The 18,395-nt window shown below is 35.7% G+C and overlaps 1 protein-coding gene across 1 annotated transcript; it reads left to right on the top strand.

Moving 5' to 3' along the window:
* Nucleotides 1-190: 190 nt before the first annotated feature.
* Nucleotides 191-17,708, top strand: kcnk1b (potassium channel, subfamily K, member 1b). Its single transcript, XM_056471450.1, has 3 exons — nucleotides 191-699; nucleotides 11,937-12,332; nucleotides 16,943-17,708. Exons 1-3 carry the CDS (start codon nucleotides 345-347, stop codon nucleotides 17,203-17,205), a joined length of 1,014 nt encoding a protein of 337 aa, XP_056327425.1. The 5' UTR covers nucleotides 191-344; the 3' UTR covers nucleotides 17,206-17,708.
* The last annotated feature ends 687 nt before the right edge of the window (nucleotides 17,709-18,395 follow it).

The raw sequence follows: 18,395 nt of genomic DNA, 5'->3' as shown, positions 1-18,395 counted from the left end.
TCAGATTTCTAAACAGTGACAGATCTCTTTCATACTGTCTGAAATCATTATAAAGACCTAAAATAGAACAACAATAACAAGTACTTCTTTGTTTTCGTCCTCTGCCTCAGATTGCGATCATCATTCAGGCAGGAGGAGGATGTAGTCATCAGATGCTGTCTCTCTTTCCTCTCTAGATGTTACCTGGTGGGCGAGAGTTGTTGCTGCTGCTGACGTCACGTTCCCGTTACGCGCGCGCTCGATGTCCTGCGCGCCGCATTCGGAGCACCTCGAGCATTAAAACGCATCTGACCCGCATCCAGAGCCTACATCAGCACCCTCGGGGTCTAATAGCCGAGCTCAAGATGCTTCAGTCCCTCGCCGGTAATTCGTGCGTGCGCCTGATACAGAGCAACAAATCGGCGTGGTACTTTCTGTTCCTGGTGCTCGGCTACGTGCTGTATCTGATCTTCGGAGCGGTGGTGTTTTCCTCGGTGGAGCTGCCGTATGAAGACGACCTTCGCCAGCAGCTCAGAGAGATAAAGAGACTTTTCCTCCAGGAGCACCAGTGTCTGTCCGAGGAGCGGCTAGAAAGGTTTCTGTCCAAAGCCCTGGAGGCCAGCAATTATGGGGTGTCAATCCTTAACAACGCCTCGGCTAGCTGGAACTGGGACTTCACCTCCTCTTTGTTTTTTGCGAGCACCGTCTTATCGACCACAGGTGAGCGAGTGAGCGAGCATTGCAGATGTGTCGTAAACCTATATGGCAGCAGGACATTTAACATCTAACGTGGCATCCTGACACTCTCGGTAGCCAATATGATATGATTTTTAATTTTTTGTTCTGATCGTTCTGCAATGACACGCATTTAAAGGGGTAGTTGACCCAAAATTGAAAATTATGTAATTTGCTCAACAGTCACCTGTTGTCACTATCAGTGGTGGAAAGTGTACTGAAAAATCATACTTGAGTAACAGTACCATTACTTGCCATAAAATGTAGTGCAAGTTGAGTTAAAGTATCTGTTGTATTATTGTTGTAATATTACACAAAGCATAGACCTTTCAAAAGTACTCAAGAGTAGTGAGTATTAATCTGTGAAAAGCTGATGCATTTACTTGTAATTTGTAGATGTGTGTAAACGTAACATTCTGTAGTGTATTTAGTTATTGCCCAGCAGGCACACAATGTCATAAGATGGTAATATTAGGTTCGATTTAGGTTATGTCTGATGACCAAAATTCAATGTCTAGCCAGCATCTAAGGACATTATTTTGATGTCTAATAACAACATCAAATAATGTTGATACTTGATTGATTTTTAGATTGTTAGAAAGTGACCAAAATCCAATGTCGAGCCAACATCTTAAACTAACGTCATATTGACGTCAAATACTGACATTTATTCATCAGGTATGGCAACTGAAATCCAACGTCTGGTAGACATCATAGTGATAACATCCACACAATGTCAAGCCGTGACATCATTAGACGTTGATATTTGGTTGATTTTAGGTTGGACATTGACGCCTCTCTGACGCTGGGTTTTGACGTCAACCCGATTTTCATTTTCAAACTAAATGTAATGTCCCCACGACATTGAGGTACAATGTCCATCTGGCGTCATGTTGACGTCTTGTGCCTGCTGGGTGTTTAAGGCCATTCGGTCATCATACAGTAAATACTTTATCTTCTCATCAGTGACATGCATCTAAAGAGTGTCTGGGTCAATGCGTGTAAAGATTTTGGACATCTACTTGGACAATTTTAATGCTTTTAAACAGTTTGCTGCAATTATGAAGCGCACATGTCTTGAGGTAGTTTGTTATGATGCAATTTACCTTCTATGTGCGATTTGATTGGACAGGAATCACAGGTCTGATTTTTCTAATCCCCATAGACAGGGAATAATAAAGTAGTGACTGCAGGTTGAAGGAAAGTAGTGGAATAAAAGTACCAATACAGCACTAAAAACGTACTCAAGTGAAAGTAAAAGTACACATTTTTTTTTCTTTTCTTTTTTTTTCTTTTTTTTTTCCCAATTCCTTTTTATTATATTTTAACATGTACATACACATTTCCATGTGTCAGATCCAACACAAACCAAAAAACAAACAAATGAACAAACAAAACAAAAGGCTTCTCAGTATTTTACATCAAGATACAATATCACCTCTGTTACTAATCTTCAAGTAAAACATTTCCAAATCCACCACCTTTTAAAAACAGCGTAAACTCTATCAAAAATTATGTATTTATTTCTTATCATATATGTTATTTTTTCCATTGTCATGTTTGTACCATCTCTTTCAGCAAAAGTACACATTTTTAAAACTACTTAGTACAATTCCTGAGAAAAACTACTCAGTTACAGTATTTAAGTATTTGTAATTTGTTACTTTACACCACTGGTCCCAATCCTGTTTGATTCTCTTTCGTTTCCGTTGAAGACAAAAGATATTATTCTGTAAAATGTTGAAAACCTGTAACTGTTGACTTCTATAGTATTTGTTTTTCCTACAATGGAAGTCAATGGTTACACAAATAATGTAAATATGTATACATTTTAAATCTTATATATTTTCCTCAAAATTTTTAAACACATTTCTAAACATAATAGTTTCAATAACTCATTTCTAATAACTGATTTCTTTTATCTTTGCCTTGATGACAGTACATAATATTTTACTAGATTTTTTTCAAGACACTAGTATTTAGCTTAAAGTAAAATTTAATGTCTTTACTAGGTTAATTAGACAAGCTAGGGTAATTAGCCAAGCGAGAGACAAATATTGCTTAAGGGGCTATTAATATTGACCTTAAAACGATTGAAGAAAAACTGCTTTTATTCTAGCCAAAATATAACAAATAAGACTTTCTCCAGCAGAAAAAATATTATAGGAAATACTGTGAAAAATTCCTTGCTCTGTTGAATATCATTTGTGAAATATTATAAAAAGAAAACAAAATACACAGGAGGGCTAATAATATTGACTCAACCTGTATATATGCGTGTGTGTGTTTATCTTGGGTCTCTTATATAAAGCTGTCTCACCTGTCATTTAACACCTGCCTTAACACATGTTACATTGAGACAGGTATCCAATTTCCAAATGGGCATAAAACAGACTTAATGCTACATTTGGATGTGGTGTTCAGGTTGTGACCAAATACCGGTTTACATGATTAGAAGGAAGTTCTTATAGTTCCTACTTTCATTATCAGTTCTGCTAAACTGTACCCCTATTATTTCCCAAACTAAAGAAACCGTTTAATGAAACCAAACCACCCCTGTTTCTTGAAAAAAGAAACTTCCTTAATGACAAGCCCCAGCATGTACCAGCAGATTACTCCCAAAAGTCCTTTAACCCCGTATAGCCTGAAAAATCATACTCAGAAAATCACATTTTTTGTGGTAAAAATGATTAAATTTCAAATAAATTTAATTAATTTAAAATGATTAATGCTTAATTTTTTGACATGTCGTATTTACTACATTAGGCTTTTATATTCCAAATAGTATACTATATTAAAATACACTACTGAATAGTGTTATTTTAGTAAAAGAGAAATAAAAGTATAATTCAGAAGCCAAACTTAGCAAAAAAGTTCAAGTTGGTGTTATGTAAATGTTATTTAAAGGTAGTGTTAGTGATTTCAAAGCGGCTAGCAAGAGCCAAAGATTTACATTAGAGCTGGGAAAATATTCAGTATTGTTGTTGAGTGTTGCAATAAATAGGGCTGGGCAATTTGGCCTAAAATCAAAATCTCGATTAATTGAACATTTTAACTCGATTACAATTAATGAATGATGATTTAAAAAAAAAAAATTGCCCTCATAGTTCACTGACAGGTTTTGTACAGTAAATATGCTCACACATTACAAGTGAGAGATGTTTGAATGAAAGGTGCATTAAAAAAAACTGAAGAAAACACACACTATCTACTATCTATGATTACTTATTAAACATCAATGTTGAACAACTGAAATTAAAAAACACATTGCCTAAAACCAACAGTCTCTTTTTTTTTCTTATAAACAAAAAATGAAAATAAATAAATTGTTCTTTTGGAAACAAGATAAATTATTTTCAATGTTTTTCATGTTAAGCAGTATCTCTTCTAAATGTGCAAAGTAAGGCTCAAGAATGGGTCTATCGTCCTACTTGACCAGAGAACAGGTGTGGCTGCAAAGTGGCCGCAGAAGTAAAAATCAGCCTTAACAGAGCGGGGTCACGTGACTCTACATGCAGTAGGGAAAGTAATTGAAAAAATCGTTCTGGAAAAATTAGATCGATTATAGGTTCTGAATGACGATTTCGATTACTTTTTGGTTAATCTGCCAGCCCTAGCGGTAACGATTTTTTTTTACAATTAAACTAACTTTTAAAAACATTATTTTATCAACAATAAAAAAATTTATGTCCTGATTATACTAAAATAATCAGGTAATTGATATTTTTTCTGGGCTAATTAAATAAATAAAAATATTATAGACGTTAAAAACATCACAATTTACTGAAAACCTTGGCAGAAATTCAGATTATTGGCTGTTGTCATTTTCCTGTCTTGTCTGCCAGCATTAGTATTTATTTTCAGCTCTAGGTTCACCAAACAAAAGATAGTTAAAGGCCCCATCTGATTGATCAGATTTAGATAAACAACCTATGCATGCAGCATTTCATTTATTGCAGTTCTGTGCCATATGGATATTTCATATACTATCATCACGATAATGATTTTTTTAATGTATTGGGCAGCCGATAACGATTATTTTTTTATATATATTGGGTAGCAGATAACAATAATCTTTCTATATATTGTGCAGCCGAGAATGACAAATTTACGATAAATTGTGCAGCCAATAATGATAATTTTTTCATATTGGGCAGCTGATAACGATTATTTTTTAATGTACTGTGCAGCCGATAATGATAATTTTTAAAATAAATTGTGCATTTGATAACGATAACTTTTAGATTAATTGGGCAGCCTATAATAATAATTTTTCTGTATATTGTGCAGCCGATATTTTCTGCTTAAAATTATACAGTCAGATTTAGAAGTTTTTTACATTTGGTCAACACTTCAATCTAGAAAACACAATCAGGATAACACTTCATTCCGACGAAGCCCGATTACCACTTGAATTTGGTGTTTGTTGGAAATTGTTGGAGAAGTTTGAACAGGTCAATATGAGTAAAAGTGCTGTTGTGATTTACCAAGAAACACACAAATTTTTATATAGTTAACACAGACATACAAAACCCAGTTCCCCTCCACATTCATGCACATTGCGCATAAGATATTTTCAAATATTTTCTTTTTATCTACAAAAGGAACTTTGAACAAGACAAGTTGATAGAGAGTGGAAAAAGACCTTCGCAGTGACCACAGGTCCTTTTTTTTTACCTGAAATGGCAAAGGTGTTCTTTTTTGTTTTCATGTTTAGTTTTGATTGTATATTGTTTATAGATTGTTTTAGCCTTGGTATTACTGTTAACATGGCACAAAGTACAGAAAAACGTGCTACCATAATCAACATGTTTGGTGTTTTAGAGTGGTTGTTAGTGCTTTGCAAATATGACCAAATTTTTGTGTAAATTCTGCTGAAGAGAATGAGTTGCATCCCTTCTTCACTATAGACCTGTAGGGTTATTTTCACCTATTTGACCAAATTCCATGAAAAAAAAATCTGAAGTCAGATTTTTCAGAAATGTTTCAAAAAGCAGCATGATTTGACATCATTAATGCCCACACAAACATGGTACGTGAATTATGACAAATTTATATTTGAATTATTTTTTAATTACACAACAATTCAAATGTTTTGTATTGATAAATGGAAAGATATCTCTTATCTGCATTGACCAATAACACAGTAAATACTGCAATATTATAAAATATTACAATGCAAATGAAGTTTTCTTGTTGTTGTAAAATCCAATTCATTACCTGTTATAGCAGTCTTATATCATTGTAATATACTGATTTGTTTTTAATAATAGAATAGTGTTTATTTAAAAAATTGTGTGACCCTTTGTAACATAAAAAATCACTTTTTGATCAGTTCAAGATATCTTAAAATAATTAAAATGTTTTTCACTTTTTTTAATGGTATCACATTGCATTAAGAGTCATTTCATCATTAAGAACAAGCAAAAGCAATTTAGCATCAAATTAAAGGGTTTATTTACCTAAATGTGATGTGAACAGTGTTCTGTCATCATTTAAGCATCCTCCACTTGTTCAGCTATTGACTGATTATTTCATATTTTTATTTTAATTATAAATAATAATAATTCCTCAAAAATTCTTGTTTAATAGGAAAAACAACCACAGGTTTTGAAAACGTTGTAAACAACTTTAATTTTTGGGTGAAGTTTATCATTTAAGCTTATAAATAGAAACAGTTTTTAATTTTATTTTCATGTGTGTCCACTCTTCCTTATTACTTTCTTCATAATGCAAATCTGTCTCTTGCAAATTTGTGTCAGGAGCCCGAGGCATTTAGTAAGAGCTTACGAACTAACCTGATTGTGTATGTCCATAATGTGAGATTGCCCATTACTTGTGAGCTCCAGGGAGGCATTAAACTGCTGAGAGCAGAAATGAGAGCAATATAATCAGGTTATTTCAGGGATACACAACAAGAAATTAAATTACAATGCTGGACTAAATGATTAATTCATTGATAATCCAGGATGGGGTTTTACTGGGTGTTAATCCGTGTCTGGGAATGGCTCTGAAACAGTATGGTTTTGTTTTCAGTGAAGAGAAAACAATGTGTTGATGCATGTTAAGCTAGACTCATGAAGGAAATGGCAATGCTTAAAATACAAATGAAACTAACTGGATGATTTTGTTAGCTCATGTTGCTAGTTTTAAGGTCAACAATTCATCTGTGCATGTCATTACGAAAAAAAAAGTTTGCCCTTGTAATCTACAATTAAATCTGAAAATGCACTTCCTGTTAAATTGTCAGATTACTTATGTTTTAGGTATTGGGCGTGGCTAACATATTTAACCACACCCCTCCAGCTGTTAGTTTTGACAGCAAACAGAAATGGTGAGGAGGAGGTGTCTGTTAGGTTGTAATAACTCTTCTAAAACCCTTTTCCTGATCTTTTTGAATGAAATGCCTATTTACTACATCCAATCAGCTTGCAGTAGAAAAACAAGCCACGCCCACTGTTCTGTCATTTAATATTCCGTTTCTCTAGGAACTACATTACAATATGAAAAAAAAGCAGCTGCAGCTTCTGGTTAATATGGACTTTAAAGCGGATCTGTTAAGCAGAATAAACTTTTATGATGTGTTTGAACATTCATGTGTGTACACAGTGTGTGCAAAGAACCAGCATATAATGTTTAGAAATCCACCCACTCATAAATCAGTAGCCCCGCCCCCATGGCATTCTGTCCTATCAGCATAGCTCAGTAAGAATCGCTGCATTAAAGAAATGTCCTCTTCAAGAGCAGTGAGTGATTTTTTTTTTGTTTCTCTTTTGTAGTTTAATTAATATAAGCAGCACAGACAGCAGTAGCTACTATATTTTACACTTCTGTAATTTTAATAAACAAATATGAATATATATATATATATATATATTTCTTTTTTTTCCCACTGTTTATGCTTACAAGCATAACAGCTGTGTTTATGTGAACACTTGTGTGTATTTGAGAGTTTATGTGCAATAAGACTTTAAATGCAACTTTTGTTTAATACTCACGTGGCATGCAGCACTTACTGTGTATGCACTCAGAAAATTCATTCATCATTCATTTTATTTTCGGCTTAGTCACTTTATTAATCAGGGGTCACCACAGCGGAATGAACCAACAACTTATCCACCATATCTTTTACACAGCAGATGCCCTTTCAGCCTCAACTCATCACTAGGAATCATCCATACACACTCATCCACACACATACATACATACGGCCAATTTAGCTTACCCAGTTCACCTGTAGCACATGTCTTTGGACTGTGAGGGAAAGCGGAGTCACCGGAGGAAACCTATGCGAACCAGGGAGAACTCCACACAGAAACGCCAACTGACCCAGCTGGGGCTCGAACCAGCAACCATCTTGCTGTAAGGCAACAGTGCTTCCCACTGCGCCACTGTGCCACTGTACTCAGAAAATAAATAGTTTAAACAAACATGGCTTTAAACACATTCAGAAGAACTGTTAAGTCACATGAGCATGTCAGACATGGTGAAAAGCAAGCTAAGGTTTTGTCTTCTTCTGGAAAAGGGGTGGGGAGCAACAGCTCATTTGCCTTTAAAGTCACAATTCATGATATTAACAAACTATTTGCTCAATAAACTACTAATTTGCTGCTTATTAATAGCAAAGACTATAGAATACACAAGATGTGTCACTCACTATAGTTTTGAATGGGGAAAAGTGTAACGGTCAACATGGCGAATGAAGCCTCAGCCAAACATCTATCAGTATAGACTGACATTTCTCCAGGAGAGGGGCTTGGATCAGACGTGTGCTTTTATGAAAGTTTCTGCAGTTGCTATGAGCAATATTGGGGGTAAGGCATTACAAGTAACGAGAGTTACGTAATAATATTACATTTCTAAGTAACGAGGAAAGTAACGCATTACTTTTAAAAAGTAAGTAATAATATTTGAGTTACGTTATTGAAAATGAAACGCGAGTTAATTTTTAGTTTAATTAATTAGCTTTTGAAAAATAAATTGCTGAATTAAGCTGCGGTCACACTGCACTTTTCTCCCCATAGACATTTATTCATACGCTCTGACCTGTGAAAATCTGAACTCTGACCTGTGAAATTGTATCACGTGATTGCGTGAGACCAATCGAAGATCAAAACATGTCCTCTCTGGACAGGAATTTAAAACATGGACCCATCATGCTCTTTTAAAAATTATTCTATAAAAAGTCTATTCATCTTGTTTAATCCCGCCCCTTTTCGCAGTGCTGTACGACAGAATTTTGCACACACAGATTCGAGTGTGACTGCTGCATTAAAGTGAAGTTTCACAAACCAATTTCGAGAGGAGCACATAATATGATTGATCGTGGCTGGTCTCTCATCTGCAATAATAAACCAATTAATAATAAACCAATCAGATTATTCCAAACTCACAATAAATATTCTCTCCGTCTCGCTTTACTTCCTTACCTATGTTTTTGTAGAAACCCCCCTGTCCACCCTATCTCCCGCTTTTCCTCCTTTACCAGGGAGAGCGCTCAAGAACTACATGATCTCGTACCCCCTTAAATAAGAAAAAAGACCAGGCGGGATCCCTGAGCTCAATCTCAGAGCTCAGAGTTCTCTCCCAGGACAGCATGCCAAATCTGCTATTAATATCAAGCAATATCTAAGTGTGACATCTTGAAATGAAAGTAGTCACAATGAATCACACAGTCAGTGAGAGAATGTGTTCATTATTTAACACATCAAAGAAAAGGAAAAGGGGATTATAGGCTCAATAGACAGTGATTTTACTTAAGACAAATAGTACAAAAGTAGCAATCACATTGCTTTAAACTTTCAACAATCTGTATATATGGCATGTATACCTCTAAAACGCAAAAGTAACTTAACGCGTTACTTACTATAAAAAGTGACTACGTAACGCATCTAGTTACTTTTTAGGGAGTAACTCAATATTGTAATCCATTACTTTCAAAAGTAACTTTCCCCAACACTGGTTATGAATCCTCTGGGGTCAACAAACTCACTGGAATCTCAGCAAGTACTTGCTTCAAAGACATGAGAACTAAATCTCCCATAAAGCTTGAAATCTCTGATTTTAAATAAACCAAGTGCACTTAAAAACAAAAGTCTTTTTAATTTTGTAATCTGTATGAAATGAACGCAAGTTAGAGTCTGTCCTGTCATAATCAGATCACTTGACAGCAACTACACAAACGCACACATTAGCTTTAGCTTGGGCAATCTGAAAAAAATGGCTATTTAGTTTGATTCAAACGTTTAGAAGCAAAACTTAAGAAACAGTTGTGTTATTTTATTGGTGATTCTGAATATGAAATTTAATCGTAAGCTTGGCAAACCATTTTGGAGAATTTGATGTTTCCCTATTCAAACAGAATCACAGAGAGGGGTTTCAAAGACAGTCGCCGTGTGAAATGACTTGCCTTAAAGAGCCCATATTATGGGTTTTTGAAAATGCTCTTCCATGTAGTGTGTCACACAGCTCTAAGTGAAGTGAAATCTCCAGCTAAGGCTTAAATCTGTAAGTGTACAGTGTTTAAAACTATTGATTCATCTATAAAAGAGTCGACTCATAGTGCTTCAAACGAGTCGCCTTGATAACGAGTCATTAGGTGTTTCGCGATGACGCAGCCACGAAACACAAGTCTCGCCAGTAGTTACGCGCGCAAACCAGGGAGATTTGAAACCTGCGGCCCCGCCCACTAACACAGAAAAAACACTAGACACACACACACAGACGCCGCCGGTCGAATGAAGTCACGCTGTGCTCAGATGGATAATATTGACAGTCTCTACCCAAAGATGAGTTGTTAACCTGGTACAGTACTCGCGTCGCTTTCCCTAGTTCTTCTGAGGAGCGTTGTGTGTGTGTGTGTGTGTGTGTGTGTGTGTGAGAGAGAGAGAGAGAGAGAGAGAGAGAGAGAGAGAGAGACTCGCGTCGCTTTCCCTAGTTCTTCTGAGGAGCGTTGTGTGTGTGAGAGAGGGAGAGGGAGAGAGAGAGACTCGCGTCGCTTTACCTAGTTCTTCTGAGGAGCGTTGTGTGTGTGTGTGTGTGTGTGAGAGAGAGAGAGAGAGAGAGAGAGAGAGAGAGAGACTCGCGTCGCTTTACCTAGTTCTTCTGAGGAGCGTTGTGTGTGTGTGTGTGTGTGTGAGAGAGAGAGAGAGAGAGAGAGAGAGAGAGAGAGAGAGAGAGAGAGAGAGAGAGAGAGAGAGAGAGAGAGAGAGAGAGAGAGAGAGAGACTCGCGTCGCTTTCCCTAGTTCTTCTGAGGAGCGTTGTGTGTGTGTGTGTGTGTGTGAGAGAGAGAGAGGGAGAGAGAGAGAGAGAGAGACTCGCGTCGCTTTCCCTAGTTCTTCTGAGGAGCGTTGTGTGTGTGTGTGTGAGAGAGAGAGAGGGAGAGAGAGAGAGAGACTCGCGTCGCTTTCCCTAGTTCTTCTGAGGAGCGTTGTGTGTGTGTGTGTGTGAGAGAGAGAGAGAGAGAGAGAGAGAGAGAGAGAGAGAGAGAGACTCGCGTCGCTTTCCCTAGTTCTTCTGAGGAGCGTTGTGTGTGTGTGTGAAAAAAGCCTTACACTATGAAGCGTGTATGCACTGTGACTACTTTTATATAGTTGATTACCAGCTGGGCATTTCACTCTGTCTCGTGCTGAAGCCTGTCACTGTCGACCAATCGCAGCAGGCTGTCATCGGTCCAATCCGCGCAGATTAGCTTCGCGCTGAGGAGGGGTTTGGGAACAAATGAATCGCTGAACGATTCATATGGGAGTCGCTGGGATAATTAGGTAAAAATAAATGCAGATTATAAGACCATAAAAGTGTTTTATGACCTTGCATGCATATTAGACTGTTGTTGGAGACCCTTACAACCTAAATATGACCCTATTTCATGTATAATATGGGCTCTTTAACTTTGTCAATAGTTAATAAGGTTGTTATTGGGTTTTTGGGTTGGATTGGGTATGTAGATCATACATTATAGCTACTTGTAAGCAGTTAATATCTTAATAATAAACAGGTAATATGCCAGTATTTAATAGCATGAATTGTGACTTAATATAAAGTCTTACCGAAAATACAGTTTTTAAACAACGTGTGGAAAATTTTGTCCTAAAATTATACAAGCACATTCTGGGTAAACTAAGACTTCCTGTACATTACATCTTGTAAAAAGGACCACAATGGGTCTCCTTTTATGTGTAATTTGCAGTGCTTCTTTTAACATTTCCTTTTGTATTCACAGGATACGGTCACACTGCCCCTCTCTCTGATGGCGGTAAGGCGTTCTGCATCATTTATTCAGTGATTGGCATCCCCTTCACCCTCCTCTTCCTCACGGCTGTGGTGCAAAGGATCATGGTCTACAGCACGTGGAGGCCCATCATGTATGTTCACACACGCTGGGGTCTGTCTAAACCCCTGGTGGCCGTGGTTCACGCGACTCTGCTGGCTGTCGTGGCTGTGTCCTGCTTCTTCCTCATCCCTGCCGCCATCTTCTCTGTCCTAGAAGAGAACTGGAACTTTCTGGAGTCCTTCTACTTCTGCTTTATCTCCCTTTCCACCATCGGCCTGGGTGACTATGTGCCCGGAGAGGCCTTTAACCAGAAGTTTCGTGAGCTCTACAAACTAGGCATCACTGGTGAGTGTACTTTCTTTTTTTTTGAATTATAACAATACATAAAAATGAACAATACAGAACATCGAAACTAAGCAACAAAAAACTACAGTAAAACATGCACACACCGTATATAAAAATAAATAAATATAATAATAATAAATAAATAAAAAGGGAGGAGATACAATATAAACCAATAGGGAAAAGCTATTTCGTCAAATCAAATCATCAAAATCTTTTTAAATAATTCGCCCCCCTTTCTCTCAAAGAATATGTGATCTTCACCAGTGGTATACAGTTGTGTGAGGGTAGTTTATGCTTTGTTTGCCTTGCTTTTCCACTGCCAAAAGGGTACCAATGGCATGGTGTACGACCGAACGTTTCAGTCGACATCATGCTCACTCGAGGAAATGTCTACAGTAAAGCTGTACGGGTCGTTCACATATCATATGAGAAGCACTTCTCACAAAACAGAAGCTTTATACACATAATTCCTTCAGCATAAATGTTCATTACTAACCTTTATATCAACAAGATTTGACTATCAATGCAAATCAATGCTACAACATATGCAACCTATATGAACATTATTATTATTAGTTTTTTAAATAGAATTGTCCAATTTAATATTACATTACCTTAAATTTAGAAATAAATAATTATTTTATTTTTAATAATTGTCAAATTGAATTTAATATTACCATTTGAACTTAAATGCTAAATTAAAATTAGTAAATATTTTTATTATTAGAAATTTTAGCAGACATTCACTTGTAAATACACTTTTTTAACATATAAACATAAAACTTACATTTTATTAATTGGAAAATTTTTTATAATTTTTTTTTTTGAAAAAGTTATAAAGATAATAATTAAACAAAAAAATAAACATGCATTCCCCCAACCAACCACCAACGCTATCCAATGGTAAAAGTAGGTACTAAAGGCATAGTGAACATATTAATCACAAGGTTGTAGAAAAGAAATAAAAGGAGACCAAATTTTTTTAAATAACCAAACCTTGTCTATTAGGGTATAACCAGGAGTGGATTTAGTGATTTTGGGGCCCTAAGCAATTCCAGCCATAGGGTCCAAGTCCTGAAATGCACCCTTTCAACTTTTATTTAATATTTAATTATATTGCTGTTTTTAAAGTTATTTTAATTTTTAGTAGTGTAGTGTATGAGTGTTTGTGTAAATGAGTGTGTATGGATGTTTCCCAGTGATGGGTTGCGGCTGGAACGGCATCCGCTGCGTAAAACATGTGCTGGATAAGTTGGCAGTTTATTCCGCTGTGGCGACCCCGGATTAATAAAGGGACTAAGCCGAAAAGAAAATGAATGAATGATTTTTTTTTTGCTGGACTGCTCCATGATTGATATTTTTTTGTGATATTATTATTATTATTATTACATAACATTACATTATTATTATAATAATATTATATTTGATTGTATATTAAGTAATATTTAATTACATTAAAATTGTATTTGTTTAACTGTCACCATACAAAATATGGTAGAAAACGATGTTATATATAGTTTAAAGTTATAATTTATACTTCTAGATATTTATTGGGGGCCCCCAGATTTCCTCACTATTGGTTAAATCTGCCCCTGGGTATACCTGATTTTTCCCAGATGTAATGTACCCGTTAACTCTGTCAGCCATAATTTAAGAGTTGGAACTTCTTTTTTCTTCCAAAACAAAAGGATACGTTATGAAACAATCTGTTGTTACACCCGTGTAAGTCTCAAAAATCCTTCAGAAACTCCAAATATAATTAATATAGAATCTGTTTCGGAAGGTCTAATGTATCTGAAAAACTTGAAATATTTCTGATAACTCTGTAATTTGGGACACAAAACATAGGAATGAGGTTGCAATCTAAAAATAAATAAAATTTAAATGCTAAAATGTTGTGCTCCAGTTTTCTATTCCTTACATTTACACATTGAGCAAACACACCTGTGGATTCACTTTCGCTTAGTGTGAAAACTAGAAGTGAAACACTGAACAGTATAAAATTAAACAGTAAAAAAATCCCTGTTGACTTTCTTTCATGTGATCCATCATCATCTTGTAAAAGTCTGGCCTTCTGTCAGAGAAACAGGTGATAAACTGAAGGTAAAAGGGAAGTGCATGTTATTCAATGTACAAGCTGTTCCTTCCCCGCTGCTCTGCTGCTCCATCTAGTGTGTATTATTTATGAAGCAGAGCTGCTCTCGTTTTTCAGAAAGTTGCATGAAACGCCACATGGCTGCCTGCTGGTGTACTCGTGTGGGTTTAGTTGATGCAGATGGTCCCGTCTCTTCATGCGGAGGACAGTGAGAAAGAGCCACATTTGCTGTCGTAGTGTAATTGTGGAGGAAGCGCCATTTGTGAATAATGCCCACACATGCTGACTAGTGGAATTTAATTTCTTTTTCTCTGACTCTCTCTGTTGGATGTATTCCATGAAGAAACACAGGGCAGAACTTAATGTTTTGCACTGGAATATAACTAGTTTAGTGCTCATTTATAAGGCGTATTTTAAAACATATATTTTTAATGTTTGGTTCAAAGTATGACAAGTGTCTAACTGACAAGTATTTTTTTTGCCAACTAAATGAATATATATATACATACATATATATATATATATATATATATATATATATATATATATATATATATATATATATATATATATATATATATATATATATAGTATATACACAAAATTGAAGATAAAATTACCATGTCAATTTAAAAAAAATTCCCAAGACATGTTTAACAGAGCTGGTATGCCCCCAGACCCCCCCCCCCACCCACCCACCCACCCAAAATTTAATAATTTAACTGTACAGGAAAATAATATTAGCCCCCTATTTTTTGTTTTATGTTTAATTACCATTGTGAATCGCATTATATGACCTTGATCTCTGCTCTGTCAACTTTTGATGTTGAAAATTCAACTCTACTGTTCAGCAAAGTGACTTTAAGTGACGTTTTAGTAGTTTGAAACTATTTTATATATATATATATATATATGAAGAGTCTAGCTGTAAAAACCTCTAAATGCTGTCGGAAATTTTCCTCTAAAATGAGTATTTTTATCAAGCTTTTGTTTGTATGTTCAGTAATATCACTTTTGTGGCAAAGAATAAGTTATTTTCCTGGTCTTTAAAGTAAAATAACTGAACAAACAAAGAAGGCTGTAAAAAAATGTAATTTTCTAATTTCAGACGGCACATCAGCATACATATACATATTAGGGGTTGATCCGTGATTCGTACGGATCACAACCCACGATTCGGAACACACATGACCTGCGGATTTATCTTTTTTTTTACATGTAGATTAATCCTAATTTTGTAACGATCGCAGAGAGATCGCCTCTCGCGTCATTCAAATCACATGTATGAAAGCATTTAGGCTTTCCTGTAAAATATAATGATGTCGGAAGAAGTTGTGGTAGGTTATTCGGGATATGGTGGGTTTCTTAGGTGTTTTCTGTTACTGCTTGTTTAGCTTGCGTTAATGCATTCAGTGTAAGCTGCACGATTAATCATTAAAAGATCAGGATCTGAACACCCATGCAACATAAATTATAAACGATGGTGATTTGCATATGTTTATTAATCTTAAGAGATTCAGTCTCTTTTTTAGTGTTTTAGATTTAGTCTTTTGAATTAGTTATGAAGTACAAAACAGTCAAATAACACAGAAGTACTGAGATCACAGTTTATAGTTTAGATAAAACCACAAATGTTTATGGTAAAGATTAAAATCACCATCATATGCATTTAACGACGCTCAAAAATGAAAGATGTATGCAGCAATTACACTATTTAACCAATAGGTGTCGACAACTAGCGATCAAAAATATGCCACTGAATAATGCTTCAAAAATGATCCATCTAGCAATGAAACATGATGTTTAATGGGTGAATAACTGAATTATTTATTGAAAATTAGACTAAATATACATTTATATAGACATTTTATACTAAATATACACTTTATACATTTAGCGTGGATTTTTCACAGTACTGAATATTTTACAGTTTATTTTTATTCAGCTGATTATTTCTTCATTTTATTTTTAATAAAATTACAGTTTCTAAGTTCTGTTTGTTAAAACCAAAAATGTCTGTTAGTCTGGCTAAAATGTCTGGCAGTACTGTTTTTGTAATAAATGAAAGCTAATTACATTTGTCTCCTCCCCTTTTTGGCTGATAATATAAAACACCAACTCAGACATTACTTTAAACTATTAAAAATGTTAATAAAAGTGTCTTTTTCAAACGTTTCAAGGTTAAAAGTGGTTGAAAGAAAGATCAAGGTCCTGTAACAATTCAAAACCATAAAACAAACTGTGAAAAATCTAAACATGAATCATAAAATCTGCAAAACTGCTCATTTACAGTGAAATTAAGCCTTTAAATTGTAAATATGACCATAAAAAAAAGTCAGCATTTTTCATTTAGATTAAAAAAAAACTCCTTTTGGGTAAAACACACTGAAGCAAGAAACACACAGACCATCAGAACAAACAGAGAAATATCTGATGTAAAGCACACAGTAAAACTCAAAAGCTAGCATAAACACAGAGCGAGAGTGTTTACATTCCTTGGTTTGTCGTCCCGCAGTGTATCTCCTGCTGGGCCTGATCGCCATGCTGGTGGTGCTGGAAACCTTCTGTGAGCTCCAGCAGCTCAAGCAGCTCCGCAAGATGTTTTACCTGAAGAAGGAGAAACCGCAGGACCGTCTGGCTATCATGGAGCACGACCACCTGGCCTTCTCATCCATGCCGGACGCCACCATCCACTCGCCCCACGAGGACAAATCCGAGCCCTTCGTGGACTTCCCTGTGCTGACCTCTCCAGGAGGAGACGACCCCATGATCAAATAGAGCTTCATCCACATTGACCTTCTTCAGTGGAGGTGGACGACTTTAGCCGAGGGTCTTGAAGGTGACTGGGAGGCCAAGGAAATGTGCAAATTACTTGAAAAGGTCATCTGAGATTCTGCGTATTTAACAGCCCTTCAAAAACAATGCCCATCATGGCTTCCAGTTTCTTGAAGTGATGAAGTTATTCAGTTTTCACTGGCTGAATATCTGCATATGATCGCCATAAGCACACTTAGTGTAGGCCTGTCCGATTAAATCGAGAAAAACACGCATATATTTTTGCACACTAAATCTAGTATGCACTTGCCGATTGAGATGATAGACATTAGCTTGGCAGCATTTGTGATGTAATATTGATTACCACAAAAAATAATATATTTTTCTACCTCCAAAGAATGTGGGTTTTACTGGGATAAATTATCACTATTTTAATAGAATAGGGTATATGCAGAGCTAGCGTTACTTCCCATACTGATAAACTTCCGGTGAACTGTTAATGTGATTTTATTTTAATTGTAAAAATCTTACTGCTTTATTAACAATTATTATTTTATTTTGGTTGGATACATTTTTTGTGGTAATCAACTTTTGTCACAATTGCTGCAAAAACTAAAAATGCTTTTAAAAACTAAACCCAAAATGTCAGCTTTCACAAACAGACTCAAAATCGAGAAGCGCTCCCAATGTAAACTCAACAGAAACACACTCTTCTCAGATCTTCATGAATGTGTTGTGAGAGCTCACTTGCATAAAGTGTGGGGAAAACTGTCAATGAGCGTAGCAGTTGCACATAGTTTTTTTAAGTTTCAGTTTTGGCTTGTGAGATGTACCTTGCAAACAGCTTAGATAAAGATTTTAAGGATATCCACTAGCAGTAGCTGATAATATCATGCAAGCTCCAGGGCTCAATGCATTAACATGTTCAAACTATAATGTAGCATAAGTCAGTGTAGAAGCACAAAGACATGTTAGCCTGCTCAAAAGAGTAATATTACACCTTTCAGGCAATTCACATGGTATAGCGTTCATCTATAAAGAATAATTTAAATGTTTTAAAGGGAAAAGATGCTAGAATTGATAATTTTCTTCTCTAAGAAATGTATATTTTACATTGGGGTTGGGGAATAGATCACCCAAAAATGAATATTAATTCCACTTGTTCCAATCCTGAGTTTGTTTCTACTTCTGAA

The sequence above is a fragment of the Danio aesculapii genome, chromosome 13, assembly GCF_903798145.1.
Source record: "Danio aesculapii chromosome 13, fDanAes4.1, whole genome shotgun sequence".
Lineage (NCBI taxonomy): Eukaryota > Metazoa > Chordata > Actinopteri > Cypriniformes > Danionidae > Danio > Danio aesculapii.
This window is presented reverse-complemented; position numbering and strand designations above follow the sequence as displayed.